The following is a 20,436-nucleotide window of genomic DNA, read 5'->3' as shown; positions in this document are numbered from 1 at the left end:
ACATGATCTGGAGGATGGTGTAGATTGCACTCTCAGCAAATTTGCGGATGATACTAAACTGGGAGGAGTGGTAGATACGCTGGAGGGGAGGGATAGGATACAGAAGGACCTAGACAAATTGGAGGATTGGGCCAAAAGAAATCAGATGAGGTTCAATAAGGATAAGTGCAGGGTCCTGCACTTAGGACGGAAGAATCCAATGCACCGCTACAGACTAGGGGCCGAATGGCTAGGCAGCAGTTCTGCGGAAAAGGACCTAGGGGTGACAGTGGATGAGAAGCTGGATATGAGTCAGCAGTGTGCCCTTGTTGCCAAGAAGGCCAATGGCATTTTGGGATGTATAAGTAGGGGCATAGCGAGCAGATCGAGGGACGTGATCGTTCCCCTCTATTCGACATTGGTGAGGCCTCATCTGGAGTACTGTGTCCAGTTTTGGGCCCCACACTACACGAAGGATGTGGATAAATTGGAGAGAGTCCAGCGAAGGGCAACAAAAATGATTAGGGGTCTGGAACACATGACTTATGAGGAGAGGCTGAGGGAGCTGGGATTGTTTAGCCTGCAGAAGAGAAGAATGAGGGGGGATTTGATAGCTGCTTTCAACTACCTGAAAGGGGGTTCCAAAGAGGATGGCTCTAGACTGTTCTCAATGGTAGCAGATGACAGAACGAGGAGTAATGGTCTCAAGTTGCAGTGGGGGAGGTTTAGATTGGATATTAGGAAAAACTTTTTCACTAAGAGGGTGGTGAAACACTGGAATGCGTTACCTAGGGAGGTGGTAGAATCTCCTTCCTTAGAGGTTTTTAAGGTCACGCTTGACAAAGCCCTGGCTGGGATGATTTAACTGGGAATTGGTCCTGCTTCGAGCAGGGGGTTGGACTAGATGACCTTCTGGGGTCCCTTCCAACCCTAATATTCTATGATTCTATGTAGTGACCTGAACTCACATAATATATCGTCTAATGGCCATTCTGCAGTCTATGTGTTGTCTCAGCCCTTGTCCAGGCTGACAGTGTGCCCACATGGCAAAAACCATTCTCACATTTCGAAATAAATAGTGCCTTTGTTGGCAGTTTCCGTGGAGGCCATAGATGCCCATATCCCCTGCCACTCCTAGCCAGGGTCCTGAGAGGTTGAGGCACACTAGTGAGGCTGTGTGTGCCTTTCCTGTATGAGAGAACTGTGTGAAATGCCCTTGGGTGTGCGTGTGTGTGATTAATTCTAGGAGAAGCCTCCAAACATGAGTTCCAGGCAGAGACGAAGAAGCTGTTGGACATTGTTGCACGTTCCTTGTACTCGGAGAAGGAGGTAGGTCACCTGCTAATCATACCGATGCTGGTGAAGTTTCTGTTTGCAAAGCCGTGTGTGTGTGTATATATATATATATATCTGTCTGTCTGTGGCAGGGCAAGACACTGCCCTTGCAGTGGAAATGCCTGCTTGACTTCCCAAGAGAGTATGTTTTTAATTTCATATGTAAATACATCTAGATGACTCAGTAGGCCTGTTTTGGCTCTGGCAATTGGCTGTGTTTTAGCACCAAGTTTAAACAAACCAGCCCCCACACCACTAAATGGAGAAATACAGTTGGCTCTGTGCCGCACTGCACGTAGCGTTCCAGCACGATGGAGTTAATGGAGTCAAGGCAGAGCTGTGCTAGCCTGCTGCCTCACTGGAACTATCCCCTTCCTTTTACTGGCCATTTTTCTCCCTTAGATTTTAGTGCAGCATTTTAAATGCAGGGATTGATAGAAGGCTGCCCTGTCCTTGCCGGCAGAGGTATGTCTTTGTGCCCTGGCGAGAATGGGGTGTGCTCCAGATATTTGACTAAGGCCTTGCCTATAAACACCATCCAGCCATGTTTGGGAAAGGAAGCTTCACTCTGGGACTTCTGACTCCATTGGAAAGGATGCACTCTGGGGTTCTGGCATCAGTATCACTCAGAAGACTAAAGTGCTAAAAACCCACATGTCCTTTCCATAGGAGCCAACGGTGCCAGCGTAAAGAATGCCTGCTCAAACCCCTCCTCTTCTGGTACCCCGTTCAGGGGCTGTGACATGGCCACACCTAGAGTGTTGCAGTCTGCGTGTCTGTCTCTCGACAAGTCCCTCTGTTGGGATGAAAACCTGTGTATGAGCCAGCAGCGTGCCCTGAACACTGTGGGGGTGCCACACAGGTGGCTGGGAGCGGTGCTGGCTAGACAGAGGCTGCAGTACATAACAATGTTCCTTCCCCAGGTGTTTATCCGGGAGCTGATCTCCAATGGCAGCGATGCACTGGAAAAGCTGCGTCATAAGCTGATGTCTGAAGGGAAGGTCTTACCAGAGATGGAGATTCACCTGCAGACAGACAGCGAGAAGGGAACCATCACCATCCAGGTATCTCCCTTTGCTGGCAAGAGGAACAGGAAGTCACTTTGCTGCACGGCTTATCCCAGCCGAAGCCCATTAGAAGCTGAGCTGGAGTGTAACCCTCATCAGTATCCACTGCCTCGCTGTGCCCCTGGCCCTTCACAGCTGGGTGTCTGCAGGGCTGGTCAATGCTCGACAGGGATGCTAGATTGAGTCTGTAACCCCAAGCTTTGATGAAAGGCCAGCAAGTTTGTGCCCCCCCGCGCCCACCCATACCATGCCCCTGTGTGGCTGAGAGAGGGACACCACAAAGCAGGGGAGGGTTGCCCTCTCCTGCTCCAGCCCTTTTCTGGAAACAACCTGTGGCTTCTCCCATAGTGCCTGTTACCGTGTTGGGACTGAAGCACTTTCCATGTTCTGTGCATGTATCCCTACTAAAAGGCAGCCTCCCATGTGGGAGGAGGGCAGCCAGGTGCACAGGTTCACCGAGACCCTGCTCTTCTCTAGGTCTGAGACCTCATGTGCTGAAAACAGGCAGAGCTCCCGTCCTAACTAGCTCTGCAGGAGGCGCTGGTGCGGTGAGGGCAACCCTCCCCTGGTTTGTTGTGTCCCTCTCCCAGCCACACCTGCTCTGTCAGGATGAGCGAGTCCCCTAACTCTGGTTTCCTGGTATTGAGCTATGAAATATTTCACCATAAAGCTGCACTTCAGGGATGACTAAAACTCTCTGGCAGGCAGATCTCTGGTGCCTTGTCTTTCAAATGTTCTTGCTTCCTGCTGCCCGAATCAAGGTTGGAGTTTGAGGGGTTCCTGTTGCTGGCAGAGGTGTCGTGGAATTTACTCGGTATCCAGATTTATGTGACATTTCTTTCTTATGCAGCATGCTCCAGAGGAAAGGGGGTGCATCTCTGGCGTCATCTCTCTTGTGGCAGGGGGAGAATGCACTGTTCCTCTTGCAGAGGCAGAGAAAGGAGGACAGAGATGCTTCCACTTTTTCTAGGAGCAAAAGAGAGGCAATTTTTAGGGTAGGGCGAACACTCCCAAGCTGTGGCCCGCAGAGCGCTCGTTGGTCACGTGGAGCCCAATCTTCTCTCTGTTTCTAGTTGCTTCTGTTGTTGGCCGGGCTCTTCCTTTTTAAAAAAAAAAAAAAAAAATCTTGGAATGAGCTTAAGTGACTACACTGGGGTCACTGCTATATAATCGGAGAGGAAGCAGGAGCTTTCCTCATGGGCCAGAGTGACCAGTGAGTCTGGAGCTTTGAGGCACCGGCAGGCCCTAGAGGAGTGCCAAGGGGACCAGGGGATGGGGTAGCTGGGCAGCACATTGAGGGGAGAAGGAGGACAAGGGACGGGAATGTGTAGGGAGAAGGGAGCAGAACGGAGGGGACAGGGAGATGAGATGAAGCCCAAAGGACACAGCATAAGTAATCTTTATCACAAAGGACAAAGCACTTATGTCTTCGGAGACTGTTAAAATATACTAGATACTTTCACTTTTCCACGTAAGGGCCTGCTGCGGTTGCCATAGGGATGATAAGTGATCATGAGTGGGAAGACTGGGGCTGGGCAATACAACGTGTGTGTTGTGTTCCACAGTAGGGAGTGTTTGAGAATCCCCGGATTAGTGAATTGTATTTGTTACTTTCTGAGTTTCACAGTGTTGTTATATTTCCTTGGCCATTGTCTAAGCAAGTGATCGTTCCATTAGAGACCTAGACACAGCTGTAATCCCAGCACTGGGATGCAGTTCCTGTCTAGCCCATATCTGCTCTTCCTGGGATTTGCAGGGCATGCTCTAGGTTTTGGACCTGGCATTGGGTTCTCTCCCTGACCATTTTGGCTAATAGCCATTGATGGACCTGTCCTCCGTGAATTCATCTAATTATTTTTGAACCCAGTTATGCTTTTGGCCTTCACAACATCCCCTTGCAATGAGTTCCACTGGTTGACTGTAGGTTGTTTGAAGAAGTACTTCCTTATGTTTGTTTTAACCTGCTGCCTATTAATTTCATTGAGTGAAGTCTGATTCTTCTGTTATCTGAAAGGGTAAATAACACTTCCCTATTCACTTTCTCCATGCCATGGAGAAAGACATCTATCATATCCCCCCCTCGGTTGTCTCTTTTCTAAGCAGAACAGTCCCAGTCTTTTTAATCTCCCCTCATATGGCAACTATTCCTTACCTCTAATCATTTTGATTGCCATTTTCTCTACTTATTCCAAGTCTAATATATGTTTTTGAGATGGGGTGACCAGAGCTGCATGTGGTATTCAAGGGTGTACCATGGATTTCCATAGTGGCGTTACGATATTTTCTGTCTTATTAGCTATACCTTTCTTAATGGTTCCTAACATTATTAACTTTTTTGACTGCTATTTTTTGAGCAGATGTTTTCAGAGATACACCATGAGTTCAAGATGTCTTTGTTTAGTGGGGTCTAAATTAGCTATTACCTTCATTTTGTATGCATAGTTGGGATTGTGTTTTCCAATGTACATTACTTTGCTCTTCTCAGTATTGAATTTCATCTACCATTTTGATCCCATCACCCAGTTTTGTGAGATGTCTCTGTAACTGTTCACAGTTAGCTTCGTATTTAATTATCTTGTCTGAAAATTTTGCCACCTCACTGTTTACCCCTTTTTCCAGCTTGTTTTTGAATATGTTGAACAGCACTGGTCCCAGTGCAGATCCTTGGGGATCCTGTTGTTTACCCCTGTTCACTATGAAAAGTGACAATTTGTTCTTCCCCTCTTTTTCCTATTTTTTAAGCAGTTACTGATCCATGAGATGACCTTCCCTCTTACCTTGTGACTGCCTACTTTGCTTAAGAGCCTTTGGTGAGGGACCTTGTCAGCGGCTTGTTGAAATCCAAGTATACCTTATATCAGGGGTCGGCAGCCTTTCAGAAGTGGTGTGCCAAATCTTCATCTATTCACTGTAATTTCAGGTTTCATGTGCCAGTAATACATTTTAACGTTTTTAGAAGGTCTCTCTCTATAAGTCTACATTATATAACTAAACTGTTGTTGTATGTAAAGTAAATAAGGTTTTAAAAATGTTTAAGAAGCTTCATTTAAAATTAAATTAAATGCAGGTCTTATCAGTTTAGTGTGATACTTGCCCTTGCTTTTGCTTGCTGAGTTTTCCAATGTCTGGCTTGTATTTGGATACTTTAAGCTGCACACAGCCTTCTGAGTGATCAGTTGTTAACCAGAATAGAGGACCCATGATCTCTCTCGGTAGCTTCAAGTGCACTCCGCAGATCTACAAACTTTGATGCCCACAATTCTGAGCTTTTTAACTGAATGAGCTGCATTTCGAAATCAACACCCATCCACTGAAATACAGACCAACGAAAGTGACTTTAACTTTTCAGGTTTAATTAGAAAAGAAAGCATTGGGCCAAATTGCTGGAAATCTGTCAGAAATTTCTCCTTTCAGTTCTTGCATGTACATTCCAATCTCATCGACACTGATAGCGCAACGTGTCGATAGCTCTTTTATGTGTTGGAAGTAGTGGAAAGTAGAACTTGGAATATCCCGAGCAAAAACTGCTAGTTTTACAACAGATGCCTTCCAGGCTTCATAAAGATCCAGACACGTTTGCCCTGGAGACAGAGGTTGAGTTCGTTTAGGTGAGCAGCGATGTCAATTAGAAGCATGAGCTTAAACAGCCATTTGTCATCATCCAGTTGGGGCTAGTTTTGTCCTTTTTCTGACAAAAAGGCCTTGATTACATCAAAACAGTTTACAAAGTACACCAAAACCTTGCCACTACTTAGCCACCGAATGTTGTTGTGAAGGGGAATGTTGTTATAAGCACTGTCCATCTCTTCTAGCAGTTCTTGAAACTGTCGGTGAGTCAAAGCAGATGGAGCAACAAGGAAATTCACAATTCGCCCCACTGTATTCATCACATTATTAAGTTCGGAATTAGAAATTTTAGAACACAGGTTTTCTTGATGGATGATACAGTGAAATTTGACTGCTGGGTGGCCAATTTGATCTTCAAGTAACTTTACAAATCCCTTCTGTTTTCTGACCACGGCAGGAGCACCATCTGTTGTCACAGAAAATATTTTTCTGATGTCAACTCCTCGTTCTTCAGAATGGTTTATAAAACTTTCCACTATATCTTTCCCCTTTGTTGTGCCATGCAGGGGTTTTTGGCAACAAAGTTCCTCTTGGATTTCATCGGAAGCACAATATCTTGCAACAACTGTCAAACGTGGAAAGTCGTTTATATCCACGCTGTCATCAACTGCAACGCTAAACACTGCTGTGTCTTTTAATGCAGTCATCTGCTTTTCCTTAATGTTTTCTGCCATTTCGCTTATGCTTCTCTCAACTGTTCTGTCAGACAGGGAATTCTTTTATTCTAGATATGATAGTGTCTTTATTTGGCAAATCATTGAACGAAATCTCCGAACTGCTGAGAAAAACTTTTTATATGTTCCCCCTGTGTAAATGGCTTTCAGTTTTTTGCAATGCACTGTGCAATCTTGTAACTTTCTTCTGTAGCTTGATTTTGACTCACACTGAAGCTGTTAAAAACACTGCTTTGCTTCTCATTTCCTGCTCCTGCCTTTTTGATCGATTCAGTCTTGTCTGCTTCGTCAAGAAAGATTTTCTCGTGCTTCGTTTCAAAATGTCATCGAACACTTGATGTGCGATAAACAACACTTTCACAACAGAAAGCACAAACAGCACGGTCCTTCTTTTGAATAAATCCAGATGTGTCTGTCCAAGAAGGCTGAAATGTACGGACATCTAACTTTGCTTTCTTAGGAGCTGCCATTTTTTTAAATGTTCCCCTCAACTGTCAGTGGGGGGGGGAATGGCGACATAGGGCACGCACAAGGTCAAACGCAGACATGGTCTGATATAAGCAGCAAACCAGGACCAGGAACAACTTTTAAAGTGGTGGTGCTGAGCTGCGCCCCCTCTTGCCCCTGTCTGCACTCCTCACTGCCTCAGGCTGGGCCCAGTGGGCCTCAGGCTGGGGCCAGCTGCAGAGCGCTGTGCCGAGGCCAGGAGCAGAGCCCCGGGCTTGCTGCTGGTACCCCAGGCCTGCAGCGGGCTGAGCGGGGCCAGAGGCCCGGACCCCAGCTGGCAGGGGGCCGGAACCCCAGACTGGCAGTGAGGTAAGCGGGGCCTGGCAGCTGGTATCCCAGGCCTGCAGTGGGCTGAGCAGGGCCGGCGGCCGGAACCCCAGACTGGCAGTGGGCTGAGTGGCTCAACCCTCTGCCGGTCTGGGGTTCTGGCCGCCAGCTCCTGCCAGCTGGGGTCCTGGCTGCCGGCCCCACTCAGCCCTGCAGCCGGCCTGCTGTTCCATCCGATGGCTCCTGCCAGCCGGGGTCCCAGCCTCCAACCCCGCTCAGCCCGCTGCCAGCCTGGGGTTCTGTTCATCCAGGCAGGCAGCAGGCTGAGCAGGGCCGAAGGCTGGGACCCCGGGACCCACAACCGCTAATCCCCAGCCCCATTCCAGAGCCCACAGCCCCAGCCCTTCCCCTCCCCCTCCCCCTCCCCCCCCACCCCAACGGCCAATTTCATGAGCATTCATGGCCCACCATACAACTTCCATACCCAGATGTGGCCCTTGGGCCAAAAAGTTTGCCCACCCCCTGGGTTAGGCCTTGAGCATGTGGGAAAGATCCACCAGGGAGATACCTGGGAAAGAATTATCTGTAGTAACTCAGAGCCCTCCCTATCTAGTGTCCGATCTCTGCAGTTTCATATTTGAGTTCCTTCAGCACTCCTGGATGAATACCATCTGGTCCTGATGAGTTATTACTGTTTAATTTATCAATTTGTTCCAAAACCACCTCTAATGACACCTCAATCTGGGACAGTACCTCAGATTTGTCACCTAAAAAGAATGACTTAGGTGTGGGAATTTCCTCACATCCTCTGCAGTGAAGACCAATGCAGTGAATTCATTTAGCTTCTCTGTAACAGTGTTTTCTTCTTTGAGTGCTCCTTTAGCACCTTAGTTGTCCAGTGGCCCCACTGATTGTTTAGCAGGCTTTCGGCTTCTGATGTACTTAAAAAATAAATCTGCTGTTAGTTTTTGTGTCTTTTGCTATTTCTCTTCAAAATCTTTTTTGGCCTGCCTGATTATACTTTTACACTTGTCAGAGTTTATGCTCCTTTGTATTTTCCTCAGTAGGATTTGACCTCCACTTCTTAGAAAATGTCTTTTTGTCTCTAACTGCCTATTTTACTCTGTTGTTTAGCCATGGTCACGTTTTTTTGATCCTCCTACTACTTTTGTTTATGTAAGGTATACATATAATTTGAGCCTTTATTATGGTGTTTTTTAAAATTTTCCATGAAGCTTACAGGCATTTCACTCGTGACTGTTCCTTTTGATTTCTGTTTAACTAGCCTCCTCATTTTTGTTTAGTTCCCCTTTTTGAAGTTAAATGCTACTGTGGTGGGTTTCTTTGGTATTTTCCCTCCTGCAAGGATGTTAAATTTAATTGCATGATTGTTGCTGTTACTGAGCGGTTCAGCTATATTTGTCTCTTAGACCAGAACCTGTGCTTCATGTAGGACTAAATCCAGAATGGCTCCAAGAAGTAGTCATTAATGGTATCTTGAAATTTGATCTCTGCATCACACCTTGAGGTAACATGTTCCCAGTCAATATGGGGATAGTTGAAATCCCCCATTATTATTGAGTTTTCTGATTTTGAGGCCTCTCTAGTCAACCTGAGTATTTCACAATCACTGTCAACCTCCCAGTGAGGCGGTTGGTAATATATTCTTATTGCTATACTCTATATTACTTGAGCATGGAATTTATGTCCATAGAGATTCTATGGTAGAGTTTGATTCATTTAAAATTTTCACTATATGCTTCCTTTCACATATAGTGTCACTCTCCCACCACTGTGACCGACATGGCCATTCTTATATACTTGGTACCTGATATTACCATGTGCCATGGATTATCATCATTCCACCAAGTTTTTGTGATGTGTGTTATATAAATATCCTCATTTAATACCAGGCACTCAAGTTCAGCCATCTAGTATTTAGACTTCTTCCATTTTTATGCAAGCACTTACAAATGTTGGGTTTTTGTTTTTTGTTTTGAGGGGATGGGTTATTGCCCTAAATTTAGGGACTATTAAGTATATCTGGTTCTTAGGCTTCCTCGCAAAACTCCCCTGTTTTCTGCTCCTGTTCACTCGCTCTTGTGGTGGCTTACGAGCTGGCTTTTTAAACCCCTCTTCTCTCTCAGTTAGCCCCAGCCTCTTGTCGAGATATCCTAAAGGGATTAGGGGTCTAAGGATGGCAAAGTGGAGCCTCGTTAGGAAGCTCTCAGCCTTGCCTGGCAGGCCAGTAGGCTCAGCACATAAACTTAAATATGGCTGGCACAAGGTAAGCAAGCACGCAACAACAAACAGACAGCAGTGTTACTCCAACGGTCACATAAAGTCACTTGTCCACCTAGAGAGCTCCCAGATCCGCCTTTGTTGTTCGTGTTCTCTTGCCATCTATTAGAAACTGCACTGGGAAGGCAGAATCCCACAGATGGCAGAAGGCTGGGAACAAGGGTGAAGGAGTTGGGGACGCAGGTTGTGTTCTTGTGAATTCTCCTAGTTGAGGGTAAGGGCCCAGGCAGGCACATGCGCATCCTGCAGATGAATGCATGGCTGTATAGATGGTGTTGACAGGAAGGCTTCAGCTTCCTCCACCATGGCATGCTGTTCCAGGAAGAAGTCTGCTGGGAATAGATGGTGTCCACTTCACCAAGAAGGGAAAGAGAATCGTCTCGCACCATCTTGCCAACCTAGTGAGGAAGGCTTTAAATTAGTTTCAAAGGGGGGAGGTGACAAAAGCACACAGGGAAGCATAAAAAAAAGGAATGTTAGCAGAGGGGTAGAAGTTGTTACGGAGACCTGGAAAATTACAGAAGGTCATAGGAGCAACGAGGGAAATCAGTGGGGGAATCAGCTAAACATCTCAGATGTCTATATACAAATCCAAAGAGTATGGGGATTGAGCAGTAAGAACTGGATGTATTAGTACATAAGCTAAACTATGACTTAATTGGTGTCATAGAGACTTGATGAGAAGTCTCATGACTGGAATATTGATATAGAGGGATATAGCTTGTTCAGGAAGGATAAAAAGGGAGATGGGTTGCATAATACATCAAGGTTCTGAGGTCCCCCAGAAGGAGGTGAGAGGCAAACTAGTTGAAAGTCTCCAGGTAGGGGTCTACTGTTGACCCCCAAATCAGGAAGAGAAGGTGGATGAGGCATTTCCAGAACAAATAGCTGAAATATCCAAAACACAAAGCCTGGTAGCAATGGGGGACTTGAACTACCCAAGCATCTGTTGGAAAAGTAATACAGTAACTCCTCACTTAATGTAGTCCTGGTTAACATTGCTTCATTGTTACGTCTCTGATCAGTTAGAGAACTTGCTTGTTTAAAGTTGCACAGTGCTCCCTTATAAGATTGTTTGGCTGCCTCCTGCTTTGTCCGCTGCTTGCAGAAAGAGCAGCCTGTTGGAGCTAATTGGTGGAAGCTTGAAACCAGGGTGGGCTGGCAGCTCCCCTAAGTTCCCTGTGCGGCAGGCTATCAAGTGCTGGGCAGTTCAGATGTGGCTCCCCCGCCACTGCTGTGTGCTGCTCCTGCCCTCTGCCTTAGAGCTGCTCCCGGGAGCCTCCTACTTGCTGTGCAGGGGCTGTGGGGGAAAAGGGGTGCTGATGTCAGGGTGTCCCCGTCCCCCAACTCCTGTACCCCATCTCCACAGAGCGGGGGGAACACACAGATATCAGGATGGAGGAAGCTTGCTGGCAATAGCTGCTATCTCAACTTGCTGATCTACTTAAAAAGGCAGTGTACTGACAGTGGGGTCAGCGTACTTAAAGGGGCAATGTGTGTGTGTCTCACACACACGAACATACACACACACACACACACACACGATGTTTGTCTGTCTCTCTCACACACACGAACACATGGTGTGTGTGTCTCTCTCTCGCAAATACGCACACATGCTCAGCCCGGCACTTTGGAAAGCGGAAGGAGTAGTGTGCTCCAGTGGGGTAGCATGGGTTCATCATTATGTTCAGTTTCTGCAGGGAATGTTTGCAGCCACTGCCATGTGTCTGTTGTGTCTTCTCCCTCCGTAGTGCTGCCTTGTAGAATGTGAGCATACATTAACAATGTGTTAACCCTTGAGGGCTCAGCCGAGCTTTAGCTCATCATTTAGCAGTAAGGCATTCCCTGGGAAATATCCCACCCTCTGACTCCACCACCTCAGCCAAGCTTCACAATCATCATTGCTGTGTACAGTATTAAATTGTTTGTTTAAAACTTATACTCTGTGTGTGTGTGTGTGTATATATATATATATATATGTGTATATATATATATATATATATATATATATATATATATATATATATATATATATATATATATATATATATATAATGTCTTTTGTCTGGCGAAAAACATTTCCCTGGAACTTAACCACCCCGATTTACATTAATTCTTATGGGGAAATTGGATTAGTTTAACATGGTTTTGTCTAAAGTAGGAATTTTCCGGAACATAATTACAACATTAATCAAAGAGTTACTGTACAGTAAAACACAAAATTTTCCAGTAAGTTCTTGGAATGTACCGAGGACAGCTTTTTGTTTCAGACAGTGGAGGAAGTAACCACAGGACAGCCATTTTAGACTTCATTCTGATCAGCAGAAAGGAATTGGTAGTGAATCTGAAGGTGAAAGGCAATTTGAAGGAAGGTGTAGGTCCTCTGCTTAGCGGGGCAGGAGAACTAATAACTGATGACATCAAAAGAAGTCTGAGGAATTTAATTCTGTTTTGCTTCAGTCTTCAGTGAAAAGGTTAATGGTGACCAGATACTCAACACCATTAATATTAACAACAAGGAGGAAGGACCACAAGCCAAAATAGGGAAAGAACAGGATAAAGAATATTAAAATGTACTCAAGTCAGCAGGAGTTGATGAAATTCATCGTAGGGTACTTAAGGAACGAGCTGGAGCAGTCTGAGGACCATTAGTGATTATCCTGGAGAACTCATGGAAGACGAGAGAGGTCCCAGAGGATTGGCAAAAGGCAAACATAGTACTATTTTCAAAAAGAGAACAAAGAGGACCCAGGGAATTTTAGAACAGTCAACATAAAATCGATACCTCGAAAAATACTGGAATAAATTACTAAAAAATCAATTTGTAAGCACCTAAAGGTTACTAGGGTTATAGGATCGAGCCAGCATGGATTTGTCAAGAACAAATCTTTCCAAACCAACCTGATTTCCTTCCTTGAGAGGGTTACTGGCGTAGTGGATGGGGGGAGTAGTAGACATGATATCTTGATTTTAATAGAACTTTTGACGCAGTCCCACATGACATTCTCATAAGCAAACTAGAGAAATGTGGTCTAGATGAAATTGCCATAAGATTGATGCACAACTGGTTGAAGGGACATACTCAAAGAATAGTTATCAATAATTCGCTGTCAAAGTGGGAGGGCGTAATCTATAGTGGAGTCCCACAGGGGTCAGTCCTGGGTCCTGAACTGTTCAATGTTTTCAACAGTGACTTGGATAATGAAGTGGAGATTATGCTTATAAACTTTGCAGATGACACCAAGATGGAAGTTGTTGCAGGCACGTTGGAGGACAGGATTATAATTTAAAATGACCGTGACAATTTAGAGCTTTGGTCTGAACTCAACAAGATGAAATTCAATGAAGTTAAGTGTTAAATACTTCACTTAGGAAGGACAAATCAAATCATAACTACAAAATGGAGAATAACTGACTAGGTGATAGTACTGCTGCAAAAGATCCTGGGGGTTCACAGATTGAATATGAGTTAAGAATGTGATGCAGTTGTGGAAAAGGCTAATATCATTCTGGGGTGTCGGATGTAAGACATGGGAGTATAATTGTCCCATTCTACTCGACTTGTAGAAACCCCAATCCCCCACCCCATTGTGCTAGGCTCTCTTCCTCTCCTAGAAGTCAAGTCTGTCCTAAAGACCCACTTCTGTGAGGCCTCCAAATGGAAGAATTGTGGAAAGGGGGAATAAAAACAGTTAACTAAAGCAGTTCCTTTGTCTGGGTCTCCTAGTGCGTCCTTCCTTTCCTATGGATTGTGTGCTCTTTGTTGCAGGGACAGGAAGGACCTGAGGCTAGTATTCTGACCAGGACTGAGCACCTTGTTAGCTCTAACAGTTAAGAAACACATGCAGAAACCTTCCAGGTGAAGTCCAGGTTACAGGTGTGTAACAGTGGCTGGAGGGTATGTTACCATTCAAAAGCATTGCAGCTTCTCACAAACCAGTTAGAGACCCAAGGAGTATAAAAATATATAAAATAATAACACACAGTCTGCAGAAGGTGGTTTGGGAGCTTCTGGGCTCTGTCTCGTAATACAAGAACAAGGGAACATTCAATGACATTTCAAAGGTGGGAGATTCAAGACTGATAAAAAGAAATACTTTTTCATACAATGTGTAGATAGACTGTAGAACTCACTGGCACAAGAAGGTGTTAAGGCCAAGAACTTAGTAAGATTCAGAATTGTTATTGTTAATGATGCCAAAAAGAGTATTGGGAAGGAATACAGGCTACAGGGCTTAATCCAATCTCTAAATATTAGGATAAGACCTTCCTGGGAGGAAATCACCTCACATCTTCCCACTGCAGCATCTCTTGCACCTTCCTCTGAAGCATCAGACACAGGTGACTGCTGGAGGCAGGACACAGGACTAGATGGACCACACGTCTGATCTAGCCTGGCAATGCCTGTGTTCCTATGGATTTCAGTTACTCTCCTTAAGCAAAGCACCCAAACTAGCTTAAGTCTGACCCCAGTGAGAGAACTCAGAAAGTGAGCCTTCCTGCTGCTGTACCTCATTGATCCGTAACAAATAGCTTCATTTTGGCGGTGGCCACAAAAACTGTATTTTGCGAATACAGACTAACACGGCTGCTACTCTAAAAACTAGATTGTTGTAATTCTGTAGTGGTTGGGTTGCTTTACAATCAAGCATAGTACACATACAAGAATTTTACAAAATCCTGATTAGCAAGCTTTTAGCAAATTGGCTCGTAGCACAGAGCAAGCTGAAGGCATTCATTTACTTCTCTTCATTAAGAGGTTCAGGGTCCTGAGTCATGGAGAAGGTACTGAGCACCTCATGGTGCTAACCCCAAGATTCCACATGCCAGCCAGTTATCCAAGTTACAAGACAAGACATATGTGCCCAGATCACAAAGTTAGGGCTTGTCTACATACTCTCTAGAGGTGATTTCTGGAGGTGTTTGTCAGAAGCTGGGAATGGGCCACATGGGAAGGATCATTTGATGATTGCCCATTCTGTTCATTCCCTCTGAAGCTTCTGGCATTAGTCACTGTCAGCAGACAGGATACTGGGCTAGATGGACCTTTGGTCTGACCCAGTATGGCCATTCTTATGTTCTAAAGCAGTGGTTCTCAAACTTTTGTACTGGTGACCCCTTTCACACAGCAAGCCTCTGACCCCCTCCCCTTATAAATTAAAAAACACATTTTTTATATTTAACACTCTTATAAATGCTGGAGGCGAAGCAGGATTTGTGGGTGGAGGCTGATGGGCCATGACCCGCCATGTAATAATCTTGCAACCCCGTGAGGGGTTATAATCCCTAGTTAGAGAACCCCTGTTCTAAAGTGTGCTAACGTGTTGTGTAATAACTAGTCCATATAGTCCAGTGGTTCTCAACTGGGGGTCTGCGGAGCAGTGCAGGGCTAAAGCCGGTAGCCTCCTCCATCCCAGCCGGGAGAGGCATGGGTCTAAAGGCAGCACCCATCCCCCCATCAAGCCCCCAAAGCCGGGAGCAGTGTGGTGCTGAAGCCGGCAAACCTCCCTGCCCCCCGCAAGCCAGAAGCAGCGGGGGGCTGAAGCTGGGAGCCCCTGCACCCCCTGCTCCGAAGCTGGGAGCCCCCACCGCCCGCTCCTGCTGGGCCCTGGCATTTTTATAGCATGTTAAGGGAGTCCTCAGCAAGAAAAAGGTTGAGAACCCCTGCTATAGACCATGCTGATGTATGTTAAAGGTTCCCGAGTGCGCTTCTATGTTAAAGCACACTAGGGAACCATTAGTGCGCACCAGCAGGGTCTACATGGACCAATTAATAGACAACAATTTAGCACACTTTAGAAATCACCCCTTCCCTTCCTCTCCTGTCCCCTCCCCCTCCCCATGTAGCACATTACCCCATGGGTAGAAAAGCCCTTTGAACAAAGGTCAGTGTGGTGACAGATCATCTCACGTTGTATCAGAGGCATCTCTGTATGAAAAAGGATTATGAAACCAATGAGCCATGGAGTAGTTTTTCTATGCTCTTCAAAAAGTAAGGTGGCAGAGTGGCATCTCTTCAGAAAAAGAGTTAGGTTTAGTTAGTTATGTGGATGTTTAGTTGGAGAAGTGCAACCATAATTCTGAAATTCTTGTGTGTCTAAGAGATTGTCTACCTGGGGACACTCATGAAAGTTAATCTGAATTAATTTTTAAAGTGGATTAGTTAAACTGCATTAAATCTCTTTGTGGACACTCTTATTCAGAATTAAAGTAGAAGTGAATCTAAACTAATTGATTTCTAAGAGAAATCAAACTAAATCCATTTTAAGAGTGTCCAAACAGGGGTTTATGAGATTTAATAAATGCACTTTAAATTCGCACTTTTTGTTAATTTGGATTAATTTCCTTGAGTGTACCCATGTAGACAAGCCCTAACATGCTTGAAAGGTAATGTAGACTGAAACCTCTGTGATGTGCCTGCAACTTTGATGTCACTAAATATTTTTATGGGGGAATTTCCTTCGCTTTTTACATAGTCCTAATGTGGAACTGGGGTATACAGGAGGGGAGCCACACTAATGTACACTGATAAGATCCTTAGCCAGGGAGCCCATCTCTGAGTCTTGGGCAATGTCACAGGTGCTCCATCTGGGATATGAATCAACCGGTATGTTAATAACTGTATGTTAATAACTTCTGTAATTAACCTTCAATCAATGAAATGTTGGTGCTATGCTTTAGATCTGAGTTAGGGGAATACTATGAACTACTTCTGTTTCTTTTCTGCAATGTGGTTTGTCATCTTTGCTACAAAGTTGCAGAAAAGCATTAGCTCTCCTGAACTCTGGAGAACACATCTCTCAATTAATAGTGTCCAATTCACTTCCCATTCAATAGAAAAATTTTACCTTTGCACCCAAAGTAACCTACCAATTTTGAGGATGGTATCACTTTTCTTGTGGTTTTCAGAGTGGGGTCTGAAACTGCAGCTAAGTGTCCCTGATAAACCCAATTTGAACAATGGAATGACTGCTCTCTTTCTAATAATGTTGGATGCAGCAGGGTTAGAAAGTGTTTTTAAAATGTTCTTGATTCTGTGGTCATGCAGTCGCCCCTGGCTAAGACTCTCCTAGAAATGCACACCGCAGACTGACTTCACTGTAAGCTGCTGGGTGATGAGAATAGAAACTCCAGTAGTTCCTGTCTTCGGTTTTACTGGAGCGTGTGTTGTTGGCTCTTAGCCCTTTCTGCCCCCCTTCCACATTCCTGGGAGTTTTATTTACTTTCCAAACCTGTAGAGGGCCTGCTTTGCATAAGTATGACTGTGGTCTTTGCTGCAGGACATCATTCCCTAGAGTTTCAGAGTAACAGCCGTGTTAATCTGTATTCGCAAAAAGAAAAGGAGTATTTGTGGCACCTTAGAGACTAACCAATTTATTTGAGCATAAGCTTTCATGAGCTACAGCTCACTTCATCGGATGCATATTGTGGAAACAGGGGGGCTGGGTAGGGTCCTGGGGAGCGGGGGTGTGGATAGGGGTTGGGGCAGTCAGGGGACAGGGAACAGGGAGGGTTGGATAGGGGTGGGGTCCCAGGGGAGCGGTTAGGGTTGGGGGGTCTCAGGAGGGGGTGGTCAGGAGACAAGGAGTGGGGAGGTTGGATGGGTCAGGGGTTCTGAGGGGGGCAGTTGGGGCAGGAAGTGGGAGGGGTCGGATAGGGGGCTGGGGCCAGGCTGTTTGGGGAGGCACAGCCTTCCCTATTTGGCCCTCTGTACAGTTTTGCAACCCCGATGTGGCCCTCACCAAAAAGTTTGCCCACCCCTGCTGTAGCAGCTGAGGTCAGAGCTGTTTTGGGAGCAGTCAGTTTGAACTGTAAGCTGTCTTCACTGCAGTTGTGTTTCATTCCATTCAAACCAGTGTCCAGAAATTTTCCTTAAGCATTTTGCAGTAAGTTTGGCAGAGGTTTGATAATGGCCAATTACATTCAGAGAGCAGGGATTTATTTTTTTAGGTATAGGAATTTGGGAATGATGTGCTATGCTATAAATAGGAGTGGATCAGAGGAGCTCAGAGCTCTGTTCAGGGGTCTGGAATGAACAAAACCTGAACCAGATGCTGAAAACTTTTCTTTCTGGCCTGGGGGCAGGGACGTTCTTGTCAGATTCCTGAGGTTTTGCCATTCACTGTTTGTTTTTTCTGGCTGTACAAACCCTGCTATTGAGACCCTACCTAGCATCCAATTCACTTCACATCTTTAAGGTGACTGATTGGGCTGCCATCTTTAATCACATGAAAGGCGTCACTTTTCTGTGTCAAAAGGGGGAGCTGTGTGGACACAGAGGAAACACCTCACCAGTTACCAAGACTTATACTTGAACCAATGTCTTGCATGCACTTGAAGATATTTTGATCATCCATTGGAAATAAACACTGATCTAAAAAAAATAATTGTGCATTGTCGGCATTAATTATGACATTTTGTTTTGCTAGTTAAGAAGAAGCCTACATGGTGAGGAAATAGTTAGGTGGGCGGGGGGGGGTAAGTAGCAAACACCAAAGGGGCTGGATTTCAGTGAGATCCCTGCTCATGCTGTTCAGTTCCACTCAGATTCATTCTTTTGACATTTGGGGGCCTGGACCTGGACTCTAGACAAGATGTGCTCAGGGCATGTGAAATCAGACCCTGTTCTGCTTCTGATTTTGCAAGGCATGTAGTGATTTGTGCTCAGTGATGGTAGATGACTGAAACCCCTCCTTTGGACGAAAACCTTATTTTACTGTGGCACTAAATCTAGTTACACATCATGTGCCATCGTGCATAATCAGAGGGACTCAGAGACCTCTGTTGGAGTGACTTCATTAACCCTTTGTAATGCAGCTGGTGATGCTGTGCTGTGGGAAGTTTGCATTTGAAAAGTGACACCAAGCCCATTTTCTCACCGTTGTGATGTGATTAGCTTGCACTTCGTTTCTGTGGAAGCTACGAAGGGAACCGAGTTCAAATGCAGCAACTTAAAAGGGAAACCCAATGTGGGAAGGGTCAGGGAAGCTCTTGCAAAGCAGGAAGTAAGAACTGGTGTATTCGCAGTGGATTGGACCCCTATGTTATGGTTTCACAGTGGATTGGACCCCTATGTTATGGGTTGGCCATTTCTGAGTTGTGATTTTTGCCATACTGCCACAGAATTGTCCAAAGGAGCGGCAAGGAAAACTAAAGCTGAATCAAAGCAAACCCATTCTTACTGCTAATGTCCAAGGATCTCCTGTCTGAGAGATGGACATCAAGGATGGCAAGGAGTGAGTTATTTATTGTGATAAATGGGAATGTAAATTCAGACTGAAATGGATGAAAATAACTAACAATAGACCAACAAACTTCATTCTACCAGATGCCAGTGTTCAAAGTCTGGGCTACATGGCAGGTAAGAGTCAGTGTAATAGCCAGTTCCTGGCCCACCCAACAGAAATGGCAGCCTCTGTGGGGGAAGCTAGGATGAGAGTGCTCTGACACACATTCATACCCAGTTCTCCAGCCTGGATGCCGGCGTACGAACAGCATACTCGGCTGTCGAGTTTTGCAGAGGGTAGCATTGGGCTAGTGAAGGTGACAGAGAATAAAGAAGAGCTGGTTCATGGTAACACCCACAATGAGGATGGATGGTCTTGTGGTCAAGGTACTGAACTGGCTGAGGCTTGGGAGATCTGGGTTCAGTTCACTGCCCTGCCACAGACTCCCTGCGGGACCTTGGGGATTAGCCTTCCTTTCTCCCGCACTTGGTCTGATCTCTTTAGGGACAGGGACTGTTCTTCGCTAAGTGTCTGTACAGCACCTACCATGGTGGGGCCCTCTTGGTCGGGGCCAGTAAGCACTGCTGTGATAAAAATATTCTATTATGAGGGTATAGAAGTCAGTTGGTTTCTTAGTGCTTTTTTGTGTCTACTCTGCATTCTGCTAACATTTGGTTTGAAACCACTGGGCAGTCATTTCTGCACCTTAGAACTGTGCATTTTCCTGATTCCCATGTCCTGGCCTGGGGAAGGGGAACCATCCACTGTGGTGAAAAATCCAGTCTTGCAATTTTTTAGCTAAATGTCCCCAATGGTAGTGGTGTCTGATTTTGGGAATTTACTGGGATGCTCTGTGTCCTGTCTGCTGCTGAAATGCACGTGCCCTTGTACATCCGGTTCTATCATTGTATTCCCTGCAGGATACTGGCATTGGAATGACCCAGGAGGAGCTTGTTTCTAATCTTGGCACCATTGCTCGATCTGGCTCGAAGGTAAGAGAGATGCCTCCTTCATGTTGTGTCCTCATGGCCATTTTCATTCCCCTGAGGCTCCTCGATCCTGCATCTCCTTAGGCCCTATTGTGAAGGGGACCCCTGTTGGGAGGTGAAACCAGCCCAAGGCTCCATTGTCATTCCTGACCCATGAAGTGTGTGGTCATTGGTACTAGGACAACACTAAAGAACCATTTTCCTCTCATTGGGGAAGCAGGGTCCCATTAGCTGGGGGATCCCTTATGTGTCCTCTGTTCTGTAGATCCAGGCTCTTTATATAGACATGGTGCACTTGGCTGTGCCGCTTTGTAAAAGCAAACTTCTTTCCCCCAAGGCATTGTGATCGAGATCCACAAGCTCTCTACCTTCATGTTCTCTAAGTGCTGTCTGGGCCGCAAGTTGCAGCACAGTTACTGGTGGGCCAGGGGTGGACACAGCTGTTTGCTGTGCATATATTTGC

The 20,436-nt window shown here is 45.6% G+C and overlaps 1 protein-coding gene across 1 annotated transcript in view; it reads left to right on the top strand.

Annotated features, from left to right (window-relative positions):
• Positions 1-20,436, top strand: part of TRAP1 (TNF receptor associated protein 1) — an 80,023-nt gene that overhangs the window by 23,307 nt on the left and 36,280 nt on the right. Inside the window, exons 3-5 of the mRNA XM_077827627.1 lie at positions 1,226-1,308; positions 2,238-2,378; positions 19,905-19,976. Coding sequence (XP_077683753.1) covers positions 1,226-1,308; positions 2,238-2,378; positions 19,905-19,976 — 296 coding nt within the window. The remainder of the gene's footprint in view (positions 1-1,225; positions 1,309-2,237; positions 2,379-19,904; positions 19,977-20,436) is intronic.

The sequence above is a fragment of the Eretmochelys imbricata genome, chromosome 10, assembly GCF_965152235.1.
Source record: "Eretmochelys imbricata isolate rEreImb1 chromosome 10, rEreImb1.hap1, whole genome shotgun sequence".
In the NCBI taxonomy this organism is placed as follows: Eukaryota; Metazoa; Chordata; order Testudines; family Cheloniidae; genus Eretmochelys; species Eretmochelys imbricata.
Note: the sequence above shows the minus strand (reverse complement) of the source record. Positions and strands in the feature narration are given on the sequence as shown.